At 55.1% G+C, this 26,602-nt stretch overlaps 1 protein-coding gene across 3 annotated transcripts in view; it reads right to left on the bottom strand.

Annotated features, from left to right (window-relative positions):
* Positions 1-26,602, bottom strand: part of RBFOX3 (RNA binding fox-1 homolog 3) — a 338,241-nt gene that overhangs the window by 65,102 nt on the left and 246,537 nt on the right. Inside the window, exon 7 of one of the 3 annotated variants that reach the window (XM_034790151.1) lies at positions 24,103-24,581. The exons of the other annotated variants lie outside the window; for them this stretch is intronic. Coding sequence (XP_034646042.1) covers positions 24,103-24,120 — 18 coding nt within the window. The 5' untranslated portion in view covers positions 24,121-24,581. The remainder of the gene's footprint in view (positions 1-24,102; positions 24,582-26,602) is intronic. 3 annotated transcript variants of the gene reach the window in all.

The following is a 26,602-nucleotide window of genomic DNA, read 5'->3' as shown; positions in this document are numbered from 1 at the left end:
TCGTGCAGCTCCAAGTTTGCACTGGGACTGCAGGAGCCTCCGAACACTGGGGCCAGATTGCAAATGGAACCTGGTCTCCAGAACTTCCCAGAGGGACCCTGCTCAGCTTTATGGAGCCTGCGCTGCAGCCCCAGCGGAAACCCGGAAAAAGGAAATCTCCCTGGAAGGGAAGCTTATTTATCTGTTTAATTAAGATGTGTTCACCAGGCGCCCAGATTCTGTTCCATCTGTCTCACTTACAGCCACGTCCCAGGAAAATTAAACAGAATAAATATCCGAAGAAGGAAAGCAAAGGGCACATGTGAGCTATGTGATCAAAGGCAGAAGTTGCACAAGGTTGCAATTCTAAGCACATCTTTCTTTCTGCCCTCTGGGGATAGGCGGCAATGCGCTCACATGCACAGGATGGGGCTGGCATTCTCTCCAATCAGCACTATTTCATTTCTTTATTTATTTTAAGTAAACTCTTGAGGTTCCTCAATTTTGTTTCCTGCAACAGGAAGATGGATTCCTCCTGGGGAAAGAAGGAAACGCCTTCACTCGCCAATTCCACGCCTCAGCAAGCTGGCGCCCTTCAGGGAGAGTCACTTCCAAGCTGAAGAGGGACATTATGGGCTGACAGCACCGTAGTCCTTTGGGCTCCTAAAAGGCAGCTCTGCTAGCCCGCTGCACACTTGTGGCAGCCTAGATATTCAGGAGCTGAATTTTCACCATGAAAGTTAATTTACTAATTTTCTTTCTGCAACAATTGGCTCAAAGGCAGCAGAATTTTGCTGGCTTTTGATCTGGGTGCTGAAAGGCTTTGAGGTGCCCTTTGTGCTACTGAGAGTTTCATCATTGCCAGGGGAACACTCGCCCTCCCACCCTTATCAAATATCCAGTCAGTGTTTCAGGTGCTAGCCTGGGACTTGGGAGACCTCTGCCACAGACTCCCCGTCCCATCTGTGTGGGCCTCAGTTCCCATCTATATTACGTAGAATCACAGAATCACAGGACTGGAAGGGACCTCGAGAGGTCATCTAGTCCAGTCCCCTGCTCTCCAGGCAGGACTAAGTACACCTCTACCTCGATATAACTCTGTCCTCAGGAGCCAAAAAATCTTACCGTGTTATAGGTAAAACCGCGTTATATTGAACTTGTTTTAATCCACCGGAGTGCGCAGCCCGCACCCCCCCGGGAGCACTGCTTTACCGCGTTATATCCGAATTCGTGTTATATCGGGTCGCGTTATAGCGAAGTAGAAGTGTATTATCTACCATCCCTGACCGGTGTTTGTCTAACCTGCTCTTAAAGCTCCCCAGTGATGGAGATTCTACAACTTCCCTAGGCAATTTATTCCAGTGCTTAGCCACCCCGACAGTTAAGAAGTTTTTCCTAATGTCCAACCTAAACCTCCCTTGCTGCAGTTTAAGCCCATTGCTTCTTGTCCTATCCTCAGAGGTTAAGAGTAACAATTTTTCTCCCTCCTCCTTGTAACAAGGAACAAATGCCCTGCTCTGCTGCACAGGGGGCTGAGGGACAAATACATTAAAGTTTGTGAGGCGCTCAGCTGCTGTGGTGGTGGTGGCCAGAAATGCATCTTGGACAGAACGGGGAGATGGAATGCACAGCAACAAATGTGATTAGGCTGCAAATGAAAGATTTCACCCAGCTCTCTCTATTGGACATTCTTACACACCCCGAAACAAGGGCACAAATTGCCGAAAGTCTCTACCCATGAGAGGCACAAAACGGAGTAGTTCAGGCTGGGAAGTCTGGGCCAAGCTGCATGTGGACTCTGCACAGGATTAGCAGGGGGTGGGGTGGGGCAGGACTAAGGCGCATTGGCAGAGCTAACATGAGGCAGGAATAATCTGAAGTGATGGGCACTCAGAACTCAGAAGACATCAAAACCCAAAGGAGGAATCTCCGAAAGAGAGACATGGGGATGGAGCAGGGGCGCTCCCATTAACTTCAGCCCCTGCAGCCTCCAGGCAGCAAAGCACATGCCTCGCCTACTCCAGGGCCCCGACAGTTACAGCATCCATGAATTACAAGCGCAGCAGTAGTTAGTCATAGATGTAAAGAAATTCAGTGAAGGCTGTCAAGGGGTCTGCACTCACCTCTGAGCTGCTCTGGAACAAGGGTAGCAGGAACAATGACACCACTCAGCCAGGGATGAGGGGAAAGGTTTCTCAGCTCCCTTCGGGCTGGAGTCTGCTGCTCTCCCAACTCAGTGTGCTAACAAGAGCTTCTGGGACGGTAGGCCTGAGCCACAAGCCTGCTCCCCTGGGAAACAGCTGTGCAGCTGATGTTCCACAGGGAACAGGGGATGAGGAACCCTCTCTCAGTACGGGTACGTCTACACTGCAGTTAGAGGTGTGACTGCAGCTTGGGTAGGCAGACCCACCATAGCATTAGTCTAGCTGCCGTGGCTAAAAAGAGCAGTGAAAAGGTAATGGCACAGGCTGTACAAGCCCGTCCAGGACCCTGGGGACATACTCACGCTGCTAGCCCAGACCAGGGTCTGCACGCCACACTTTTATTGCTCTCTCTACCTGTCCTAACGAGATTAAAGTTAGTGCGCGTATGCCTGCCTGAGCTGCAATCACACCTTCGACTGCAGCCTAGACAGTGCAGGTGGAGGGAGTACGAAGGCAGACCAGGGGATGGCACAGCAGGGCCCCCCTCAAATAACACACACAAATAAGCTCCCCACGGAAATGCAGGATGTCCTTACTCGGCCCCAGTCCTAGTTCCCTTTGCTCTGCCCAAGTCTCCTTGGCAGTAGGGGTCTCCCTTGCTCTGCTGGCAAAACAATCCCTGCACCGACTAATCACTTTGGGAAATGATGTCTCTCTGCTGTTCTGCCCCGATCAGCACAATTGGGTGTAAGGTCTAATCAGATCCCAATGGTGCAGGGCGACACAGGACCAGGCAGCCAGACCTATCTTACAATGAGTTTAAACTCCAGGGATCAGAGCCTTCCAAGAGAAGCAAATACACCATCCTCTCGGATGAGCCCCAGAGAGCGCGTGAGAGCCGCAGAGCCCATGCCCGTCCTGCTGGCAGTGGAGGACGTGTTGGTCGGGGTTGCTGGGCATGGTGCATTGGGAGACGCAGGTGCCCAGAGTTTAGGAACACAAGGAAACAAAGTGGTTGAGCCCCAGTTCCAGTGCAATCTGCTCACGCTGCTCTCTACCTGTGCCTGCTGCCCATCTGCAGCCCCTCCTGAGGCCGGGGATCCCCATCTAATCAGGATAGATTGCTGATGTATTCCTTCGGCTCCAGCAGGCAGACACAGGGGTTAAACAGTAACAGCAATGGCAATGACAGCAGCGTCCTGAGGGAGGTAGTGCCTGGCCAGGCCAGCAGCAGGGGAGGCTTGGTTCTTCATACCTCTTCCCCGGGGCCGCTATCGGTACCACCCCCACCCCCTCAGCCACAGGCTGCCCTAGTGCTGCTCAGTGGGCAGGCTGTAGGATCCATGGCTCCTGGTGTCAGGATTCTGCTCCAGGGAGCCTGTGGCTCTGACCCAGTCTGTAACTCAGGGACTCAGTGCTGGGCTTGGCTTTCGAGTGGAACAAACCTGAATCAGAGTGCAGTGTCCTCTGGGACCCTTCCTTATCTCTGCCAGATACTAGGCAGGGATGGGGGTGCTCCAAGGGGCAGGACCAGCTTTAGGACCTGCGGGACCCAAGTCCGCGGTCCGGGTCTTCGGCAGCGGGGGGTCCGCTCCGTGGTTTCCGTGGCACTGAAGGACACCCCGCCGCTGAAGACCCCAGAGTGGCCCCCCGCTGCCGAAATGCCGCCAGAGTGGACCACTGCCGGGTAAGCCCAAGGCGCGGGGCCCTCTTAGGCACGGGGCTCGATTACGGGGAATCGGCCTAAAGCTGGCCCTGCCAAGGGGCTCTTCCTTCCTGCAGTGAAGCCAGGATCCTGGCCCAGGAATTCAGCCTCTGCCCACACCCCTGTTTGTTCAGGCCTGGGCCGCTCAGCAATGCATTCCCACTTCCAGTAAATTACTGGGCATTAGCAGTTATCTGGGTTCAAACCCAGGCCTGGCACATTTCCAAACGCTCCCTTGGATTTCCATGGCTTTGGTCATTTCCCTCAACCCACCTAGGGACTTTGTCTAAGACGCCCTACTCAGCCAAGAATCTATCTCCCCCCACCTTCCTGGAGGGTGCCTTAGGGTATGCACGGAACATGGAGACAAAGCAACAGGGCTTGTTTGCTATTGTCAACACCAGCTGCAAAGCTGTGCACTCAGCCTGCATGCCTGGCTGGGGAGATGGTGCTGCCCTGCTCACCCCTCATCTACCAGCTGGATGCTGGGATGGGGGAGGGGGAACAAAGAGAAAATCCACCCCACAATCAGGAAACCATGTGCTGCCCCCAAAAGTGAGGTAGTCGTGGTTCTGGAGATACACACCAGAGCCAGGCCGGGAACAGTAAGAACTGACTGGCTGCACGGTCAATAGGAGAAACGGAAGCATACTGCGAGAAATTCCCTCTTCCGCCTGGTACAGACACAGTCACTAGGAGAGCTCCATAACCCATACCCTACCAGCCCTGGCACACCTCCTCTCCCTGCTGCAGAGCACCCCCCCCCCCCGCCCACTGGGGGTCTTGGATGGACTAGAGGGGGTGTGGGAGCTGAAATCTGGGACTGAGGGACACTGGGAAAACTGGCCGGGGGGGGGAGGGGCATGAGGGCTACAGGTTAGGATGGAAGGTCATTGGCAGAACTGGGTGGGAAGTCCAGGACTGGCAAAGCAGGGGGCTGCAGGGGAGGAGGAAGGGACGTTGGCAGAGCTGTGTGTGGCTGGGCTCAGGGCTGGAATAGCTGGGGGCTGCAGGGCAGCGTTACGTAGCAGTGGAAAAGCCTGGGGAGGCTGAATCTTGTATAGCATCCGTCTACACTGCAAGGCTCCAGCTAGTGCTATCAGGGTTTCCCCTGTGCTAAGCACTATGTCTACAGACTCAATGTGGGGAATGGATCTAGTATGTCCCTCCCGAATACCTGTGAGAACAGGCTCCATGAGGCTTGGGTGAAGCCAGTTCTGGGCCCACCTTGCCATTTGCTGGTGGGCACGCTCTGCCGGGACAGCGGCACCACTGTGTTCCACGCTCTCTGAAAGTGTCTCCTGGAGAATGACCCTCAGGAGACAGAAAGCGTCAGCTGGGGAAGAGAGGAGAAATGCCTGCAGCTAGGAGCTGTAATTTCTCTGGCTGGGTCTAGTCTGAAGCCTGCGGGAAAGCCCACTGATGCACATGGCACTGTGAAAAGGAAATCAACAGTGCATGCATTTGAACAACACAGCACGGGCGCTGTATTGCCAGCAGTGGGACAGGTGTACCTTCTGCTTTCTGAGTGAGACAGAGATGGAGCCGGAGGTGCTTAGCTCTAGGCAACATGTCCAGCAGATGCAAGCTGAACTTTCCATTACAGCAGGCTTACTCCAGGGGCTTTTGTTCTGTTGGAAACACTGGAGGAAAAGGCGACTATTGCAGGGGAATGTGCCTGCTCTCATGGGTCCACTACCACTGCCCTTACAGCCTGCCGTGGTAACAGGCTCTCTGTGCTACATAGCACCTTTCATCCCAGTGCTTCCCCAAATAACAAAGAGGAGCAGCAGTCTGACAGAGAAATCCAGAGGCAATGAGAATGTTTAAGCAGGGATGGAGAATCACCGAGACAGGAAAATGGGAGAATGTGGAACACATCCTGGGAGCTGCAGAGGAGATGGCTCTTGCACCCACAGTGGCCAATTTTTGGTTTTGGGGGGAAGGGGGTTGCATTCTGGTAAAGTGCCTGAGTAGAGGAATATTTGGATGGTGGGGAGAGGGAAGGGATGAAAGCGACATGGTGTCTTGAGACACTGAGCCTTTCAAAGCTGCTGGATAGGGGGCGAAGTGTGGGATTCTGCATTCCCTGTTGTGCATGATGCCCCTGTCTCTGCAGGAGCAGGACCATCCTTCCACTCAGAGCCAGGCCCCCTTTGCTTCCGATCAAGACTCATCCCTGTTCCTTTCCTTCCTTCCTCTGTGCCTGTGGCTCCCAGCGGCTGAGCAAGCCACTGGCACTCTCCAGCCAACTCTAGAAATACCCAGAAGATTTTACTAACATTCACAGGCAACTTCTCTGCTGCTTTCCTGCATTCCGGCCCACTCACTCCTGCTGACCCAGATATTGGCATCCAGCTGCAGGTTCCCCCTTTGCCTCTGGCCCCTCCTCCCGATGCCTGCTTCATTCAGTGAGGTCACAATCCAATATCAGTGTCACCACGTGGAAGTAGCAGTGATGTTACCAGCACTGGATTGTGACCTCATGGAATGAGCAGAAAGGAGGCGCCTGCAGTCTGCTGCAAACATCTGGGGCTGGGGCAGCAGCTGCAGCAGGAGAGAGGGGAGCAGGAACGCAGGGAAAGCACATGAAAGTTTAATGGGAACCAGCGAAAATACCATCACATTTACAGTGGCTTGTACATTGCAAGGGAGCTTTTGGAGATATTTCCCTCTCCTGAACTGGCTTGGGGTTTGGGGATATTCTGACTGGAAACAGAAACACACACACACCCCCACAGAATACGGCAGAGCTGCCAGTGCTCTGTCACAGACAAAGGTACATTTAAAGGGACTCATCCAATGTCTCAAGACACATGTAAAGCTGAACCTGGAAGATTCTTTAGTTTTGCAAACCTGCCCCTGCCAACTCACCTTCACCTTATTCAGAGAAGCCAGGGCACATGCAGTATCTCAGGGCCTGTCTACATGTGAAACTAATCCGCAATAAGAGCATCCACACATGGAGTTGATCAGAAACAGTTAATGAAGAGCAGCTATTCTGGAATTGCTCCATGTGGAGAGTAGCCCTTGAGAGCTAGGTCTAGGCAGGAACACTTGGAACTGGAGAGATTTCTTTGCTGGGCCATGGGGGGTTGGTTTTACTAGGGAGCATATGCCTACAAAATCTAGGCACTAACAACTATCCTAGCAGTGTGGCCACAGTGGCCTAGGCAGTGGATCCGGCTGGCTGAGTACGTGCCAGGGGCTTGGGTGGGATTCTACTCGGGCACCTCGCCTGAGCTGCCACACGGGTTGCTGTAGCCACACTGCTGGTTTTAGGGAGCTAAGACCATGTGTTTCTCTACCCACGCTGGGAACCACACCATTCGGCTACTGTGTAGACAAACCCTGTGTGACCCAGTAAAGGAGTAAGAGGTGCCCCAGACAGTTGTGTCAGGAAGCAGCCATCAACAACTCGGATTTGTCGGTATTCAGTTTGTAAAGCAAACCTCTATCTTGTGGCGAGGACCAATTCCCCACTCCATCCCCCAGGGGCTCTGAAGGATATGGGGTACAGTTAGAAACCTTATTAAATTAAATGCACGAACGGTGCTGCTTGCTAAAGCCAGATGCTAGTCAGGCAAGGTTCTTCACACAGTTCTGCCCCTCAATCCTGACCGGCAGCTCCCCTGCTATGTCGGGCCTGCCCTGCCCTCCTCCAAAGACCTTTGATTCTGGGGAGCTGGATCAAAATCTTGAAATTTGTCATTTCCATGAACTTGCTTTTATTTTCTTTTGAAATATTAAACACAAGCCTCTCAGATCTTTCCCAGCATAATGGCTACTTTGCTGGGACCCCACAGAGATTCACACACTGGGGCAATCCAAAGGAGAGAAAAAATAACTCTCTCTCTCCCCCATTATCACAAAGCTAGGGGCAAGGATGCATTTCAGACAGATGCTCTGGCTGCTTCTTGGTGCTCCCAGTCTCAAACCATTCAACAGTTTTTCAGGGCCAACTACACACAATCCAGGGCATCAGAGAAAGGGGTGATGGGCTGCAAGGATTCATGCTCTCTCTCCACGAAGGGGCAGGTGTCTAGCTCTGTGTGGCCAGACCCAGAAGAGTTTTAGGGACCTTTCACTGGGATGTCTGAGTGGGCAAGGGGCAATTAGCACAGTTCTTCCCCCTCCTCTGAGTCTATGGCAGCTGCCCCCTCTGCATAGAACCACCAAAAGCAAGTTAATGTTTATGTTACAGTAAAAGTCTTACTGACATGCGCAGCCAAAATGCCCTGACTTCTGCTGGTACAAATGCAAAATAAATACAGGTACATGCAGGTTAGTGCTAAAAATTCCCATTAGTACCCAGTGGGCACAACACCTGCACCTGCTCTGCCCTGGGCACTCTACAGGCACTGCCCCAGCACCAACTTTGCCCTTGCAATCCATCCCTGCTCCCATTCCAGGCCATACCAGGGTCCAGACAACCTGGGGGCACAACACCTGCTATGCTAGGAGAACTGGGCACAGCACTCCCACACTGAAAAGTAAGAGGGGACTGCCTGGGCCCAAGGCCTTTTGTGAAACTCTGGAGAGCAGTCTCCATGAATTTTCCCTCCATGCCTGTTACCTAAACACTGTGCAGCCCATGCCTCTCACCCAAAGAGCCCCTTAGTGCAGAGAGAAGGAAGCAGCCTTAGGGCCTTTGTCCCAATCCAGTGTATGCCCTCTGAGTTTCTGACAGCTGCCGAGGGAGTTCGCCTTGCACTGCAGCCGTCCCAAATGGGGATTTCCCATGGCGGTGGGCAGCAAAAGTTTTCTATTGGGAGGGAAGGCCCATTTAGCAGCGTAGGCTTGGGCCTCTGAGGGAGTTTGCTCCCAAAGTGCGATCCTGGGCTAATGCCGAAACCCTCACAAAGAATCCAACGTTAAACACATTGTGAGGCCAACTGATACTGGGATGTATCTTCTGGTCCACCAAAGAATGTCATGTGAGGTCACACTGCTTGGTACCAAGGTTGTGAAACGCATGCACAGACACCAAGGATGGAGTTACACATGTATACAGGGAATATGTCCCAAAGGCTGCGTCCAGGCAGAGGTGAAAGACGGTTACTCACCGTTGTAACTGTTGTTCTTCGAGATGTGTTGCTCATATCCATTCCATTAGGTGTGTGCGCGCCGCGTGCACGATCGTCGGAAGATTTTCTACCCTAGCAACTCCGGCGGGTCGGCTGTGGAGCCCCCTAGAGTGGCGCCTTCATGGCGCTGAATATATACCCCAGCCGACCCGGCGCCCCCTCAGTTCCTTCTTGCCGGCTACTCCGACAGTGGGGACGGGGGGCGGGTTTGGAATGGATATGAGCAACACATCTCGAAGAACAACAGTTACAACGGTGAGTAACCGTCTTTTCTTCTTCGAGTGCTTGCTCATATCCATTCCATTAGGTGACTCCCAAGCCCAACTTAGGTGGTGGGGTCGGAGTGAGACATTGCTGTGTGCAAAACCGCTGATCCGAAAGCAGCATCGTCCCTGGACTGCTGCACTAGTGCATAGTGAGCTGTAAACGTGTGGACTGATGACCAAACCGCCGCTCTACAAATGTCCTGTATCAGAACATGTGCCAGGAAAGCAGTCGAGGAGGCTTGGGCCCTCGTGGAGTGGGCGGTGAGGTGCGGTGCTGAGACACCTGCCAGGTCATAGCAAGTCCGGATGCAAGACGTAATCCAGGAGGATAGGCGTTGTGAGGAGACCGGTGAGCCTTTCATTCGGTCGGCCACTGCAACGAAGAGTTGCGTCGTCTTTCTAAAGTGCTTTGTGCGGTCAATATAGAAGGCCAGGGCCCTTCGTACGTCCAGGGAATGCAAACGTTGATCCTGGCGAGTGGTATGTGGTTTGGGATAAAAGACCGGGAGAAAGATGTCCTGGTTAATATGAAATGTAGAAACCACCTTAGGGAGAAAGGCAGGATGTGGACGAAGCTGCACTTTATCCTTATGAAAAACTGTGTAAGGGGGCTCAGAGGTAAGCGCCCTGAGTTCAGAAACGCGCCTTGCTGAGGTGATGGCTACGAGGAAGGCTGTCTTCCAGGATAGGTACAGAAGTGAACAGGTGGCCAGTGGCTCGAATGGAGGACCTGTGAGCTTGGAGAGAACCAGGTTGAGGTCCCACGTCGGGACGGGCTGACGTTGTTGAGGGTACGTCCGGTCTAAGCCCTTGAGGAATCTAACGACCATCGGGTTAGAGAATACCGAGGACGCGAGTTCCCCTGGGTGAAAGGCCGATATAGCGGCCAGGTGAACTCTAATTGAAGATATCGCCAACCCCTGTTGTTTTAGGGAGAGGAGATATTCCAAAATGAGAGGAATGGGTGCCTGCAACGGGGACGTGGCTCGTTGTTCGCACCAACAGGAAAACCGCTTCCACTTGGCCAGGTACGTGGTCCGTGTTGAGGGCTTCCTACTGCTCAGCAGAATCTGTTGGACAGAGTGCGAGCATTGCTGCTCTGCCTGGGTGAACCATGGAGCAGCCACGCCGTGAGGTGGAGTGATTGCAGGTCGGGGTGACGCAGCCGGCCGTGGTCCTGCGAGATGAGATCCGGACACAACGGAAGCGGGATCGGTGTCTGAACCGAGAGTTCCAATAGTGTGGTGTACCAATGTTGTCTCGGCCACGCTGGAGCGATCAGAATTACCTGTGCCTGGTCTCTGCGCAATTTGAGCAGTACCTTGTGGACCAAAGGAAACGGAGGGAAGGCATAAAACAGGTGGCCTTTCCAGGGAAGGAGAAACGCATCCGAGAGGGAGCCCGGAGCTCGACCTTGTAGGGAGCAGAACACGTGGCACTTCCTGTTGTCTCGGGATGCAAACAGGTCTATCTGGGGAAACCCCCACTTCTGGAAGATGGAATGTATGATGTCCGGACGGATAGACCACTCGTGCGTCTGGAAGGACCTGCTGAGTCGGTCCGCTAGAGTGTTCTGAACTCCAGGGAGGAACGATGCCGTGAGATGGATTGAGTGGGCGATGCAGAAGTCCCACAGGCGAATGGCCTCTTGGCATAGAATTGACGAACGTGCTCCTCCTTGCTTGTTGATGTAAAACATGGCCGCGGTGTTGTCGATGAGAACTAACACACAGCGGCCACGTAGGAGATTGAGAAATGCCTGGCATGCCAGGCGCACCGCCATCAGTTCCCGAACATTGATGTGCAGGGCTAGCTGGGGTGCAGTCCACAGGCCCTGGGTATGGTGTTCGTTGAGATGGGCGCCCCAACCCAGAGATGAAGCGTCTGTGACCAGGTGCAGAGAGGGTTGTGGGGCGTGAAATGGCATCCCCTCGCAGACCACATTGTGATCTAGCCACCAGGTGAGGGAGGTCAGGACCGAGATCGGGACCGTGACCACCATGTTCAGGCTGTCCCGATGTGGGCGGTATATTGACGACACCCAGGTCTGGAGTGGGCGAAGCCGAAGTCTGGCATGCCTGGTTACGTACGTGCAGGAAGCCATGTGACCCAGCAGGGTAAGGCACGACCTCACCGTGGTAGTTGGGAAGGCCTGGAGCCCTTGAATGAGGCTCGTGATGGTGCCAAAGCGGTTGTCTGGCAGGATGGCTTGTGCACGTCTGGAGTCTAGAACTGCGCCGATGAATTCTATTCTCTGGGTAGGTTCTAGAGTGGATTTGTCCATGTTGAGTAGGATGCCCAACTCGTTGAATGTGTGCACTATTATGTGGACGTGAGCTTGAACTTGCTCTTTGGTGCGACCGCGTACCAGCCAGTCGTCTAGGTACGGGAACACCTGTATCCCTTGCCGACGAAGGTACGCTGCCACGACAGCCATACATTTCGTGAACACTCTTGGGGCCGAGGATAGGCCGAAGGGAAGGACTGCAAATTGGTAGTGCACCTCGTTTACCACGAATCGCAGGAAGCGTCTGTGAGGTGGGTAAATTGAGATGTGAAAGTATGCGTCTTTCATGTCGAGGGCGGCGAACCAGTCTCCAGGATCGAGGGAAGGGATAATGGCCCCCAAAGAGACCATGCGGAACTTCAACTTTACTACGAATTTGTTGAGTCCGCGCAAGTCCAAGATGGGCCGCAGACCTCCTTTGGACTTGGGGATCAGGAAGTAACGGGAATAAAATCCCCTGCCCCTTAACTCTATCGGAACCTCCTCTATGGCCCCCATGGCTAGGAGCGTAGAAACCTCCTGTATAAGAAGTTGCTCGTGAGAAGGGTCCCTGAAGAGGGACGGGGAAGGGGGGTGGGAGGGGGGGATAGAAGAAAACCGGATAGCGTATCCCCTTTCCACCGTGCGGAGGACCCAACGGTCCGAAGTTATAAGGGACCAAGCACGGTGGAAGTGGGAAAGACGATCCCGAAAGGAGGGGGCTGGATCCTGGGGGATGACTGGGGCGCCGTCCTCGACCGCACCTTCAAAAGTTCTGCCTGGGCCCTGAAGGTGGTCTAGGTGGCCCCTGGTTCTGGCCGGGTTGAGGGCCGGTCCACCTTCTTCTACCCCCTCGCCCTCGCCTCCGGGTCGAGTCTTGCCTCTGACGAGGTGGGGGGGGGGTAGAAGCGCTGAGGCTGAGGCCTAAATGGTCTGCGCTGAGGGCCCACAACATGCATCCCCAGGGAGCGCATGATTGTTCTCGAGTCCTTGAGGCTCTGCAGGCGAGAGTCCGTCTTGTCCGAGAACAATCCATGTCCCTCAAAGGGCAGATCCTGTAGGGTTTGCTGTAGCTCCGGAGGCAAGCCCGAAACTTGAAGCCAGGAGATCCTTCGCATAGCGATACCCGAAGCCAGGGTCCTCGCAGCCGAGTCCGCTATGTCCAAGGAGGCCTGCAAGGAGGTCCGAGCCACCTTCTTACCCTCCTCTACCATGGCTCCAAACTCTTCCCTGGACTCTTGGGGAATCAACTCCTTAAACTTCCCCATAGAGTTCCAGGAGTTAAAATTGTAGCGGCTCAGTAGCGCCTGTTGGTTCGCCGCTCTAAGTTGCAGCCCTCCGGCTGAGTAAACCTTACGGCCAAACAAATCGAGCCGCTTAGCCTCTTTTGATTTAGGTGCTGCAGCCTGCTGGCCGTGGCGCTCTCGTGCGTTCACTGATGCCACCACCAGTGAACACGGTTGGGGGTGGGTATACAAGTACCCGTAGTCCTTCGACGGGACAAAGTATTTCCTTTCCACCCCTCTGGCTGTGGGTGGGATAGAGGCAGGAGTTTGCCATATCGTATCCGCATTGGTTTGTATCGTGCGGATCAGGGGTAACGCTACCCTCGATGGGGCATCCGCTCCGAGGATATTCACTATCGGGTCGTGCACCTCCACTACCTCCTCCGCCTGCAGGTCCATATTACGGGCCATCCTGCGCAGAAGATCCTGGTGAGCCCGAAGATCTATTGGAGGTGGGCCTGTGCACGATGTGCCCGCCACTGCCTCGTCCGGCGAAGAAGAGGAAGATGCCTCCGGTGGAACAGGATCCAAGGGCTGGTCCTGGTCTCCCTGTTCCTGGGCCGGAGCATCACCTGCGCCTGGGTCCAGGGCGTCAGGCGATGCGGACACGGAAGCCTCCATGTCCCCTGGCGGAGGCCGAGAGATGGTGGACTCCGGGGCCCTTCTAACGGAGTGACCCGAGCGAGAGGTCGAGGGTATTGGAGCCCCTTGCTCCTGGTGGTACGCCCAGGGGGTCCAGAACGACCAGTGAGATGGGCCATGAGAATGGTCCTCTGTCATCTCCTGCCAATGGCCCAAGTCCTGTTCCTCGGCTTGCCCCTGAGGGGGATATGCCGACCTCGAGAGGTCCTCCGAGGAGTGGGACACCGATCTCGATGGCCACGGCGGTGCCGAGAGCGTCGAGACGATTCCCGTGGGCTGCGGTGCCGCACGGTGCCGGTCCGGAGATGATCTATCTCTACGCGGTGCCGGCGACCGGTGCCGGGACCGCGACCGGTGCCGATGACCTCGTCGGTGCCGGGAGTCGGATCTGGACCTCGACGAGGACCTGGAGTATGCCCGGTGCCGGGAGCGGCCTCTCGACGTCGAGCGTCGACCGTAGCGGTGCCGAGAACTACGTCTCGACGTTGATCGGTGCCGACGATCATAGCGGTGCCGAGACGTAGAGCGGTGCCGCGAAGAAGATCTTGGCCGCGAGTACGACCGGTGCCGAGGCGATATTCAGTGCCGGGACTGCGAGCGGCGTGGGGACCTGCTTCGGGACCTGGATCGGTGCCGAGGTTCCAGCCCTTGCGATGGAGGGCGCATCAATGCAGGTTTCCCCCTCGACTGGACCGGGCGAGTCAACGGTGCCGTCGGTGCCGGTGGTTGAGGCGGTGCCGGCTCCGTGAGGGCTATTAAGTCTCTCGCCGCCGTGAAGGTCTCTGGAGTCGACGGGAGGCACTGTATCACCGCCGGCCTCGGTGGAGACGCTATCCGCACCGGACTCAACGGCCTCGGCGCCGGAGTCGACGGTGCTGGAGGCACCTGTTTCCGGTGCTCCACCGGCGGACGCGGCTCTACCCCCGGCACTGGGGGAGCCGGCGTCTTCGGCGCGGAGGTCCCCGTCTTATGGGCTTTTTTATGCCCCGGGGATAATGACCGGCGTCGAGGCACTTGCTGTGCTTGCGGTGCCGACGAGGTCCGGTGCCGGGGAGGCTTGTCCGACACCACTCGCGTGGTCGTCATAGCCGGTGCCGCCGGGGCACTGCGCACCGAGGCGCTAGGTGCCGGGGCCTGACTTGTAGATGGAGCGTCCGGACTAAGTGCCGCCTCCATCAGGAGTTGCCGGAGCCGAAAGTCCCGCTCCTTCTTGGTCCTTGGTCTGAAGGCCTTACAGATCTTGCACTTATCTGTTTGATGGGACTCTCCCAGGCACTTCAGACAGGAGTCGTGCGGGTCGCTCGTGGGCATAGCTTAGCGCAGGAGGCGCACTGCTTAAAGCCGGGAGCGTTGGGCATGAGCCCGGCCCCGCGGCCGGGGGAGAAAGGGGGAGACGACCCCCTTAGTCCCCTGGACTATTATAAGAACTATAACAACTTTGAAACTACTAACTATTTAACTACAAACGCTAGAACTATAACTATAACTATAACTACAACTATGAACAACAAACAAAGCTAGGGAGAGTGGAGGACAGCTATGCCGCGCTCCACAGTTCCAACGACCGTCAGGGGCGGTAAGAAGGAACTGAGGGGGCGCCGGGTCGGCTGGGGTATATATTCAGCGCCATGAAGGCGCCACTCTAGGGGGCTCCACAGCCGACCCGCCGGAGTTGCTAGGGTAGAAAATCTTCCGACGATCGTGCACGCGGCGCGCACACACCTAATGGAATGGATATGAGCAAGCACTCGAAGAAGAACAAACAGGTTTTCTGTCAGACAAAACATGTTTATTCACCCATCTCTGTCAGCATGTAAATTAAGACAACATCAGGTAAATTCCATTTAAATACGAAGTGAAGGGGAGGAGTGTGAAATCGAAAGGGAGGCAGCACACCAGAGAATAAGCCATGGGGGGAGGGTATCCTGAATCTGGGTACAGACAATGGACTTTGGGAGATATAAGGAGAAGGCAAGGAAGACACCACTTTACCCTGCACCTAGGAAGTAATGGGGCCGTATGACTGCTTCATAAAAAGAGAATCACAACCAGCATGGTTGAAACACTGCAAAGGACACATGGGTGAGACAAACTTCTTTAGACAGGAGGCTAGCTTGTTAAGTTCAGTCTCTAGGAAGTATATCAGAATTTCGGTTTACATGTAACTTTTTGTTTCCATTCTCCTTACTCACGATCTCTTGAATCTTTGATAATAAATAGTATTCTTGTGGTCACTATAACTCTAGCTCAGTGCTATGGTGGTAAGCCAAGTGCTGATCCTGACTTGAACCGTACAAGCTGGTGTGTACCCTGTTCCCTAGGGGACAGCAGGCCAGGTAGTTCTGTCAGGGTTCAGTGGAGATGGGGCTGGGGAATGCTTCAAGGGGGCGCAGGACAGGGGTGCCCCTATTGTTAACCTGCAAGGAAAAGTAAGGGATGGCAATGCCCAGAGGAATTTGTTTGGGCGGCTGACAGGCTGGTGCCATCAGGAAGCTGATACCCAGCTAAGCACAAGCAGAGGAGGCCGAGGGGTAACAAGATGACTCCCAGTCCTGGGTACCCCAAGAACCATCATAGGGTTCAAAACCCTAAAATGTTAACCTGGGCTGCCATCCACACCTTGCCCCACTGCAACAGAGTCTGCACTCTCTGCCAGATCCTCATCACCCAAAACAGCCGTGCACAGCAGCAAACCAGCCCCACCCCGCAGGAAACAGCCATGTGCTTTCACCCTCTTGCCTTGGGATAATTAAGTTTTCAGTCTTCCAGCATGGGAACCAATGATCCCAAACAGCCAAAGGCAAGGGCAGAGATCAGAAACAGGAGCCTCGTGGAATCCAAGATACCCACCTGCCAACACAAGCAGCTAATATGCAGATAGATAACTGCTCTCTCCTTCTAACGCATCAACAGCCACAAAACCACCAGCCCCTGCCCCCCTTCACAGCAAGCCTCTCATCCCAGAGAATGCCTCTCTTCCACCAACACCTGCTCCTCCAGCCAGAGAGCCCTGCTGGGGGTTTCAGCCCTTTGTGCTAGCCCTGGCTGCGGGGGGGAATTCTGTCTCCACAGCCCTTTTGGCCCCTGCCTGACTGCCCTGACGACCAAGTTGGGGACATCTCTGGTAGAATATGGGCTGGAAACCCAACTGCTGAGCTGGGCTGGAGAGAGGCTAGCAGCAGCCAAGATACGAGAGGTGCTCACTCCATATCCAGACCCAGCAATGTAGTCACTTTGTAATAAGGAAGTGACTCTCCCAAATGCAGCGTGTCACGGGGGAAGGGATTTGGGGCTTCTCCTGTGTGGAGTGTCCAATAGTGAGGAAGGAACCTGGGCCATCAGAGGGAAGCCAGCCCCCAACTCATGCTGCTGCGGGCTCAGGAGACAGCAGAGCAATCAAGTCTCTTCAGAGCCCATTATTCTGCAGGGGAAGGGGGGGGTGTATGTGTCAAAAAACCTACATGCCCTGTAACAGGCCAGGACCTACTGAAAATTCACCACCTTCATCCCACCAATTGCGGCTAGGAATATATGCCACATTCTCACCACAGAATGAGACTCCCCAGTTGCCCCCACTGAGGCCCCAAGAGCCAGGAGCTAGTGAAGAGGAGATGCTGCATGTGAATCACATGGGCCAAAACCAGGAGGCAATGAGACTCTCTTGGCCCTAGCCCTGGGCTCCTGGCCTCTGCAGAGTGGGTGCTGGATACTCAGGATCTCACCCAATTTACACTTTTAATTAAGTAGAGCAGGCATGGCCCTGCCCTGGTGCCAGCGAGAATCCCTGGCTTTTCTCCTTCAATCAATACAATCCTTCCTGAAGCCCCTTCATTCAACACAATATTTATAGGAAATGACAATTCGACACCGTGGATTTAATGAGATTGAACACACAGGCAGTGGAACCAGGACAGAACCGATGCTCGGGAATGACTCCGTCTCCCAGCGCCAGGGGAGCAGCACAGGGCAGGGCCTTCCACAGGTGAACAGCTGCAGTGTCACAAGGAGCAGTTCCCCAAGCCAGGGCTCTGACCCCTCCCTCTCTGGTTCCCCTCTGCCTGGGCTCCAATCTCAGACTCTGCAGCAGCTGTTCTCAACCAGGAGTACAAATGCCCTTGGGGATATGCACAGGTCTTCAGAGGGTCCATCAACTCATCCAGATATTTGCCTAATTTTACAACAGGCTACATAAAAAGCACTAGCAAAGTCAGTACAAACTAAAATTTCATACGGACAATGACTTGTTTATACTGCTCTATATACTATACACTGAAATGTAAGTACAATATTTATGTTCCAATTGATTTATTTTATAACTATATGGTAAAAATGAGAAAGTCAGCAATTTGTCAGTAATAGTGCGCTGTGACACTTTTGTATTTTGATGTCTGATTTTGTAAGCAAGTAGTTTTTAAGTGAGGTGTAACTTGGGGGTAGGCAAGACAACTCAGCCTCCTGAAAGGGGTACAGTCGTCTGAAAGGTTGAGAGCCGCTACTCTGCAGTATTTCCTATTGGGAAAAGCCAAGACACTGCCGATGAAATGTCAATGCAGAAGCCACAGAAGTGATGGTGAGAAAGTTCAGAGCATCTTTCTGATGGCCCAACAGGGTGTGTGAATGCGCTGGTCACTGGGGCAGATCACTCTCTCCTTCCCCCACCAGCCCTTCGCCACGGAGCTAAGCATGCAGATAATGAAGCAACTCAGCAGTGCACAGTGCCTTCCCATCTGCCAGAGGCATCAGCAGGCCCTTCCCGGGCAGCTTAAGGAAATCCAAAGTGCCTCAGCAACACCAGCCCTTGGTTTCAGTATTATGCCTAACAACCACCCCCTGGGAGAAGATGGGAAGGGGCTCCGGAGCTCGTGGAGCTTAGTAAAGGGGTGGACTTGACACCACCATACACCAGCATCACCCAGGCATGGCTTCTCCCTTGAAAAAGCTGCTGCACTGTGCTCACGTCTCCTCCCACGCAGCACTGGCTCTCCCACCGGCAGATTCCATCTGGGGATCAGCACTACAGGAAACCTTCCGCAGAGCGACAATCTGGTAACTAGTTCTAGTAAACCCCAGGATCCTTCTGCAAGTTCTCTGCTGATGGGGGGCGTTCGGTGAAGAGGTCAGATAGCAAATGGCAAAACAGAGGGCTCAGGGGGTTGGGACTGGACTATGGAACGTGTCACTCCTTGGCTGTCTGTTCAAACCCATCCCTGCTGGGCAGCGGCCAAACCTCGAGAGTCACTTGGTGCCCACATTGCAAACCCACCGTCACAACTGGCAGTCTGAGCAGAGTGCACGGGCCATGGAGTCTGCACTCTCTCTGACCCGGAGATGGGCTCCCAGGGGAGGTGGAGCTGTCCCTACTGCACTCTATGCCTCTTCCCTCCCCTTGTCACTTGTCTAGCGGTGGCCCCCTCTCTGCGTCTCCTCACAATCTCCCTACACCCAGCATCAGAGCTTTCTTGTCTGCAGCTCCCTGTCCCTCTCACCCCGGCAGCTTTTCATCACCAGCCCAAAGCTCAGCTGAAGGCATCGCTGCTCTCTCTGTGCTGAGGATTGGGGAGTTTGTATGAAAGTGGCGACACAAACAAAAGCAGGTGACAAAAGTTCCTGGCAATAAACACCTGACTCGAGTTTTTCTGGGGAGTTTCTGGACTGATTCTTTTTCAGACTTTAAGGCAGATAATTCCCCTGGTTCTGGGCAAGACACCATGGGCCTTCCTCTATGGCCGTGCACCTTGTGAACTTCATTGCCATCAGCCCCAAGGGAGGTAAAACGCCACTGAACCAGAATGGTGGCATTTTCCATGCACTCCACACACTTTGCACTGGGTGAATGACGGGTAAGGGTAAGGGAGAAGTTGGCCCTAACAGCCAATTTTCAGAAATGGTGAGTCTCCACAACTCCACCCTGCTGGAGTGCTGTGAGTGCTCCGCCTCTCTGAAAAACAGGCCTCTGGGGTCTCAACTTGGGCTCCAAGAAAAGAAGGTTCCCAAAATCGGGTGCAATTTTGGAAATTTTAGGCCTGAGTGTTTTTGCATGAGACTCAGTTATCACCCAAAAGTCAGGATGGGGGGAAAGGGCTGCTGAGTCAGCGGGAGAGTGAAAAGGGGGCTGGCACATCCCTGTGTGTGGGAGATGATGCCAGTCACATGGCTTAGCCCAGGCAGGAAAGCCAATCAGGACAGAAGACAGGTGGCATGTGAGCGCATGGAAACACGAGGCAGGAGGTGCTCCAAAAGGCGACACTAAATCCTCATTATAAGGCTTTTTAAATGCACAGACAGGATATTAGCGTTTAAAGAGCTTCTAGGACTCCAGGGCAAACTTTAAAAATCATAATATTTATAGAAACCCTCCTTTCATTCGCCCCCCATGCTCTTCATTTCTCCTGCAATCACTGCTAATTTGAAGGCGTTTTGCTTTGGCATCCCAGCCTGTTGTGGTGTCAATTACTGAGCTGCCCGCTGGTAGCTGCCACTGCAGACTTTCCCTGCAGCGCTGCCAACAGTGACCACAACGCCAGCCGCAGGAGGAAACCAAACCCCTACACTGTGGAGACTGAGAAACTCCTGCCGTGGGCACGACACTCAAGCTATTACCTCATTGCCCTTGGGAGCTGAGAGTCCTTCTGCACAGCCTGGGGAGACCAATCCTCCTCCTAGGAGCCGAGGCCCATCTCCCCCCAGACTCTCTGGCAGAGCCAGCAGCAGGGCCGGCTCTAACTTTTTTGCTGCCCCAAGCAGCAAAAAAAAGCGCCGCCCCACCGAGCCCCCTCCGCCGAGTGCCGCCGGAACGCCCCCCCGAGCGCCACGCCCTGCGCCACCCCCTGCCAAGCGCCGCCGGAATCCCTCCCTGAGCGCCGCGCCCCGCGCCGTCCCCCTGCCGAGCGCCACGCCGCTGGAACCCCCCCCCCGGGCCCCCCACCCCGCGGCACCCCCCCCCCCGCAGAACGCCGTGCCGCGCTGCCCCCCTCCACCCCAAGATTGGCCGCTCCTTACCAGGTGCCGCCCCAAGCATGTGCTTAGTTGCCTGGTGCCTGGAGCCAGCCCTGGCCAGCAGAGAGCTGCCTGTGCTGTGCTAGGTGTTGCTGGGAGGACAGAGATCCCCGAGCAGGGAGAAAGAACTGTTTCCTGGTTAGAGTTGGGGGTTAGGAGTCAGGAGAGCCAAAGCGCTACGCCCTGAGCCCCGCTCCACAGCCCTGGGGCTGCACACAGGGCTCTACAAAACTCTACCTGGGGCCTATGGAGTTGCTGCTCAGACACCCACTGCAACCCTGCCCTGTATCCATGTGGTTTGCTCCCCTAGCTGCACCAAATCTCATCCTAAATCAAGGCCCCTTTACCCCAACCCAGCTAGCCCACAGCTTCCCCTTCAGAAACACATTCTCCAAATGCACTATGCCCCTCCTCGGACAGCCGCACTCAGGAACCTCCCATCCCAGCTGTGGCCTCCTGGCCTTGACTAAGTGTCAGTCAGGCGTTTGGAGCAGAAACACGAGTGAGTGCTGGGAATCCCCCGAGTCCTGTGCAGAATTTAAACCCTGACAGAAAGGGGCTCCTGGCCCTCCGAAAGGGGCTGCACGAAGCCTTCAGAAAGCAAAGCACCTTCAGACCAAAAGCTGCTTCCCTGAGAAAGCCTAAATTCACACTAGCCCCCCCTCTCCCGAGCGCCTTTCCTCCACCACCTCCCTTCAGCTGCCCTAGTGCCCTCTCCATAATTCTGGAAGCCTGCAGCAGGGTGGGAGTGGGGAACCCCAATCTACAGACTGCTTCCAAATGGAGTGAGCCCCTGCTGGCCTACCTCATTGAGGGGCTGTGGGTCTCGTTTCTTTCTGGGGCTGTGAAAGCAAAAAAGTCGCTGGAAAACACCACAAATGTCTGCTGAACGCTTACCCTGGCCCAGAGTCCACAGCAGAGATGGGCACCCCCTTCACTAGCCACTCAGGAGAGCCCCAGAGCACTAGAGCAAGGCAGTGGGGAGAGCCCCAGAGCTGCCTGGCCTCTGGACACGGGCAGGTTTAGCTGCTGTATTTTGCAAACACTGGCCGGACTGGTTTAGGACCAGACCCAAACTGAAAGAGACAAGGACTTTGCCATAACCGCCTCTCTAAGCCTCCCCAGGAAGACAGACTCAGAGGCAGGGCAATAACTGGGGAGACTGCTAAGAGAGGGCTTCTAGAGTAGCATTCTCTGGAGCAGGTTCTGCTCAGTTACGCAGGTGCTTGCCCTGCACAGTCACGGAGACCATTTATATCTATTATCCCATCTCCCCCTTGCTGTGCCATGTGTCACAGTCTCTCGCTGCCGTTGTTTTCTTTTCTCCTCTCTGTTATGTTCTTTCAATCATGTCTTCGCATTTTCCTTACACTCTCTCCCTAAACAGCACCTGAGCCCAGTAACATGAGAGTCTGCATGGAATGTCAGCCCACGAGGGCACGCCTGACTTTGAGCTGGGGTGAGCCCAGCTCCAGGAGACATCTCTGTGCTAGCTCTAATGGAACTGGTGAGCCAAAGCCAGGATGCAGCCATGGCAGCACAAGTATGGGAGAGGCAGCCGCCCTGAGTCCGTAGCTGTCAAAGAGCCTAGGCCTCAGGGTGGCTGGCTGTCCTGCCCCTTGCGCCACTGCACCTACGGTTTTCGTCGAGCTCGTGCGAATATGTCTCCTCGAGCTGGGACTCGCCCTCAGCTTGATGTGCAGACCCCCCATTCACAGGGGTGAGATTAAAAGAATCTGCCCCCTACTACTTAAAATGGCTTAAATCATCCTGGAGAACAGGTGCCCTGGCTCACTGCAGCCCAGAGAGATCAGGATTGGCATAAAGGGTGACAGCACCCAGAGCATGGCCAGTGAGCCTGTTCCCAATGCCACCACTATGCAGAGCAGTGCACTGGGACCCTGGCTGAGCTAAATACGCTTTGCAGAGCCCTCGGGCTGGGATGCTGGCGCTTCTAAAAATAATAAGGTGGGGAGTGGGGGTGGGAAGGAAGCACTAGCCATAGCCAATTATACCATGTGAAATAAGCAGGAAGTTACGCCCAGAGAGCCAAGAACCCCCTGCCCTCCGCCACCTGACAGCCCTATCTCATGGGAAATCTGAGAGGCAGACTCAGGGCAAGTCTACACTACAGCGCTACACTGGCGCAGCTGCATCGCTGCTGTAGCACGTCTGGTGAAGACGCGCTATGTCGACGGGAGAGCGCTCTCCTGTCAGCATAATTGCTCGACCTTGGTGAGAAGTGGAAGCTGTGTCAGCAGGAGAGTGTTTCCTGCCAACATAGCGCCATTGTGGACAATGCAAAACGTGCGTTGCTCGGGGGGCAGCTTTTACACACCCCTGAGTGATGTAAGTTAGATCGACTTAGGCCGTAGTGTAGACCTGCCCTGAAAGAGGGAGAAGCCAGTGTAAAAAGCCAGGTGACACCCCACTGAGCTCCCAGAGACCCCACACCCTCAGGTAAGTGCATGGCATTCCTGGAGAAGGGTGGTCCTGGCAGACCACAAGAATGCTGTCTGCTGCTCTTGTCTCAAGCCCATTTGCTTCTTCATCTTGTCACTTCATTCTCTCCTGAATCTGGCTAGACTGCCCTGGCTTTAACCTCTGGCTGTCTGGCCTTGAAGCTCCCAGTGACGGTGCTTACAGGTCAGTTCACATGCCCTTTCAATACCTGCTCCCACTGTTCACATGCCCCTCCTTTGTGCTCTATTGGACAAGCTACATTTAAAGTCACTTGTCCAAGGTACTGAGGACAAGGCCTTGTCCACGTCCCTGCAGCTGCTCGCTGGGCTGCTGCCTGAATACCACGGACTCATAACTGAGAGGCCTCTTTCCTTATTTCCAGCAGGACTTGCTGCAAGTCAATCTGAGCTCTTTGAAAGGAGCATAGGAAACTCAGATGTGCTGGGTACAGAGACGAAGGAGGAATTTCCCAGCGCCAGGCCGAATGAGCAGTAGCAGATGCCCCTTTCTCCACGACACTCCCACCTTGGGCCACGTTCTCTAGGGTTCCACCCCTGGGTAAGTGCTTCTGGCATTTCACGTACAGCACAAGCCTCTTCTGGGCAAAGCAAACCAAACAACAAAGCAACTTCTCTTGAGCAGCCAAAGATTTGCTGCTTCTGCTAACTGTCCTCCACTCCTCTTCCAGAGAGTGATGTGAGGGGAGATTGGGTGGATCAGGTGCAGAAAGATTTCCTAGTGGAGGGAATATGCCTCTGAGCAGGACCTCCTGCTCCCCTGGCCTGTCACCTGGTGATCTGCTGAGAGCTCTCTAGAGAACAGCTCTGAGACTAAGATCCCCTAGGGCTGTGCTATAGAAATCTCCCAGTGAGCCTGGGGCTCAGAGAGGGCAGATGCAGGAAGAGGCAGAACTTTGGGTCAGGGTTTGTCCAGAAAGCTTTCCTAGCAGGGAGTAGGGAGGGGTCACCATGCCTTTCACTAGTTGAATTCAATCCAGGAAGCCCTGCCCTGCCCTGCTCAAGTTGCCCTTTCTGGGAGGGGGAAGACAGCACCCATCTCCTTGCTCCTGGGGGCCTGTCTCCAGCAGGCAAACACCTGATCCCCTCTGGCTGTATGGAAGCCAGGAAGCAGAGAGATCTCTGCTGGAAGAAGAAAGCGTCTCCCTGGCAGGCAGCAGAGCTCCAGAAGCTGGAAGCAAGCACACTGTAAAACAAACCAGCCCCCAGCCCCCAGCCAAGAAAGGGGAAAATCCTGTGTTTGGTACCTACCCAGAAATACATCATCATGTCGGCAGCGGGGATGCGCAGCACCAGAGAGGAGCAATCGGGTGAGCTGGCCTAGCAGCGCAATGAGAGGGTGTGGGGTTCCCCTTCCGCTCCCCGTGCAGCTGGCTGAGGTGCCCCGCACTGTGCTCCCTCGCAGTCTCTGTCCCCGGGATTTCTCTGGGCTTTGTGCTGGTGGGTGGCTTGGCAGCAGTGCCCTATCGGCTCGGGTCCCTCGCCGGCACAGCGCGGTCACTCGCCACAGGCCGCCATGCACGTCAGAGCTGGCCATCAGTGTCCATCGTGCTGGTGCTCAGCTGCTCGTGGTGCGAGGGTCGGAGAAAGGATTCCAACTTGGGAAGGGAAAAGGAGCGAGCCCCCAGATCCCAAGCACGAGTCACAGAGAGAGGAAGGGTGGGGGTGAGGGGAGCTGATTCGATATTAAAAACAGGGGGAGGGACCAAAAATAAATCCTCTTGGGTGTCCTTAGGAGAAAAAGGAAGAGAGAAAAAGCGAGCGAGGCTGGACCTGTTCCTCCTGCGGAGGTAGAGTACAGCTGGCTGGGAGTGCAGGGGCTGCTGGACTCAGGCTGGGAGCGCGAGGCCAATCAGAGGCGAGGAGCCAGGCTGAAGGACTGGGGGCCAAGTTGCCAGGTTTGTTGTGGGGGGCTGGATGGGCTGGCGGGGAAGGGAGGGGAACGTGTGGCGGGGAGAAAGAGAGTGTGCATGGCAGAGCTGGGAGTGTGGGCTCCTGCTCTGACACTCTGTGTAACGGATGTCCTGCCTCAGCATTTTTCAAGCTACCCTGTCAATAAGGGAATCGGCTGCTCTCACAATTAACCTGCGAGGTGCCAGCCAACTCTGACTGCGCTTGCTCCCTGGCAGGAGTGATTTTTCCTTTCCTTTTCCTCTCCTGTTCCTGGGTCAGGCTCAGCCAGCATCCATGGCTGACAGCCTGAGCTAGGCCCAGCTCCTGGCTTCTCATGGGCCAGGATGGACTAGTGGCTGCCCCACCCCTGGCCAAGGGAGAGGTCATTGCAGGAGCCCCCCGCCCCCCCATTCTCATGGCTACGGCCTCAGTCACTTCTGCACAAACCCCTTCCTCCGAGGCTGCTTAGGGAGTAAAAGTTCTTGGAATGATTATTATTGTCTGGCTTAGGGTAGCACCTCGAGGCCCCCTTGTGCTGGGCGCTGCAGACATTGAGCGAGTCCTTGTTCCGAAGCGCTTACAACCTAACTAGACCAGAGAGACCTGGGGCGGGAGGCAGGAAGAAAAAGCAGGAGCAGCCTTGGTAGAGCCTGATCCCGGAGGCTGGCGGCACCTGAAATTAGTGAGCCTAAGGAAGGGAAGGGGCAACTTGAACAATGCTTTACTCTGTGATCTTAAACAGCAATAACGCCCCTGGGCAAACCGACGGGCTGAGTTCAAAGGGCTGCCCACGGCTACAGAGTCCAAGGCAGAGCTGGGAACCCATGCAAAGCATTCACCTGCCCCAGGCCGGTGCTGTGGGCAGCCCAGCCCTGCCACTCGGACTCCGTCACTGCGCCTGCTCGCTCATTCACCTGCCCCGGGCCAGTGCTGTGGGCAGCCCAGCCCTGCTGCTTGGCCAGTTCTAAGTCCAGGCAATGGCTAGAGCTCAGTGACTTATGAGGGACAGGCACTGGTTAGGCTGGGGGCAGTGCAGTGGCAAAGGGATGGGCTGGCTCTGGCCAGAGGGATGCAAACAAATGGATCAGGTGGAAGCACATCAGTTCTCCTTCGGGATGGCTCTAGGGACATTCTGACGGGCTGAGGGACAGAACGACTGGGAGCCTCCAGCTGCATCGGGGGCTTGACAAGGTCTCTGTGTGTTAGCTTTTCATATTGCATAGGGCTCTTGTAGGATAGGCCAGGGAAGGGCAGAATCACGACATTCTAGCTCTGCTGCCAAGGGGCTATTACAATGCTGTGCTGCTCTGCCCACCGACCATGCCTGCAAGCCCCCCTCCAAGCCAGAGCTGGGGCCTGGATCCCCAGGACTGCCCTGCTGCTCCAATGAGAGGCTCTGGGGAGTTACCACATGGCTGCCTGAGCCCTGCTGCTGCCCTGCAAGTTCCCCGTTTCTCTGGAGGAGGCTGGCCTTGGGGACAAATCCCTGCTATGGCTCACGCGCCGTCCCGCAGCGGGAAGGAGCAGAATCGTCAGGGCAAGATAAACAGTCCCTGCACAGAGCAGGCCCTGAGCAGTCTCCAGCCGAGGCGACGGGTGCAGCAGCTCTGTCAGACACTAAATCTCCCCTCCTCCGAGGGACCCGCTGGGCTGCGGAGAAGGGACTGTGCGCGCTGAGCCACAAACAGGAGCAAGCAGATAAATAAGAACAAGGCAAGGCGCAGGCGTGCGAGGGCTGGAAGATAGTTCTGTGGGGCCTGGCTGGCGCTGACATCCCCCCCCAGCACATAATCACATTCAAAGCAGAGCTGGTGTGAGGCAGTTCTCCTCCAGCACAGCAATAAAAGAAAACAACACG

This window comes from Trachemys scripta, chromosome 14 (assembly GCF_013100865.1).
Source record: "Trachemys scripta elegans isolate TJP31775 chromosome 14, CAS_Tse_1.0, whole genome shotgun sequence".
Classification (NCBI taxonomy): domain Eukaryota; kingdom Metazoa; phylum Chordata; order Testudines; family Emydidae; genus Trachemys; species Trachemys scripta.
This window is presented reverse-complemented; position numbering and strand designations above follow the sequence as displayed.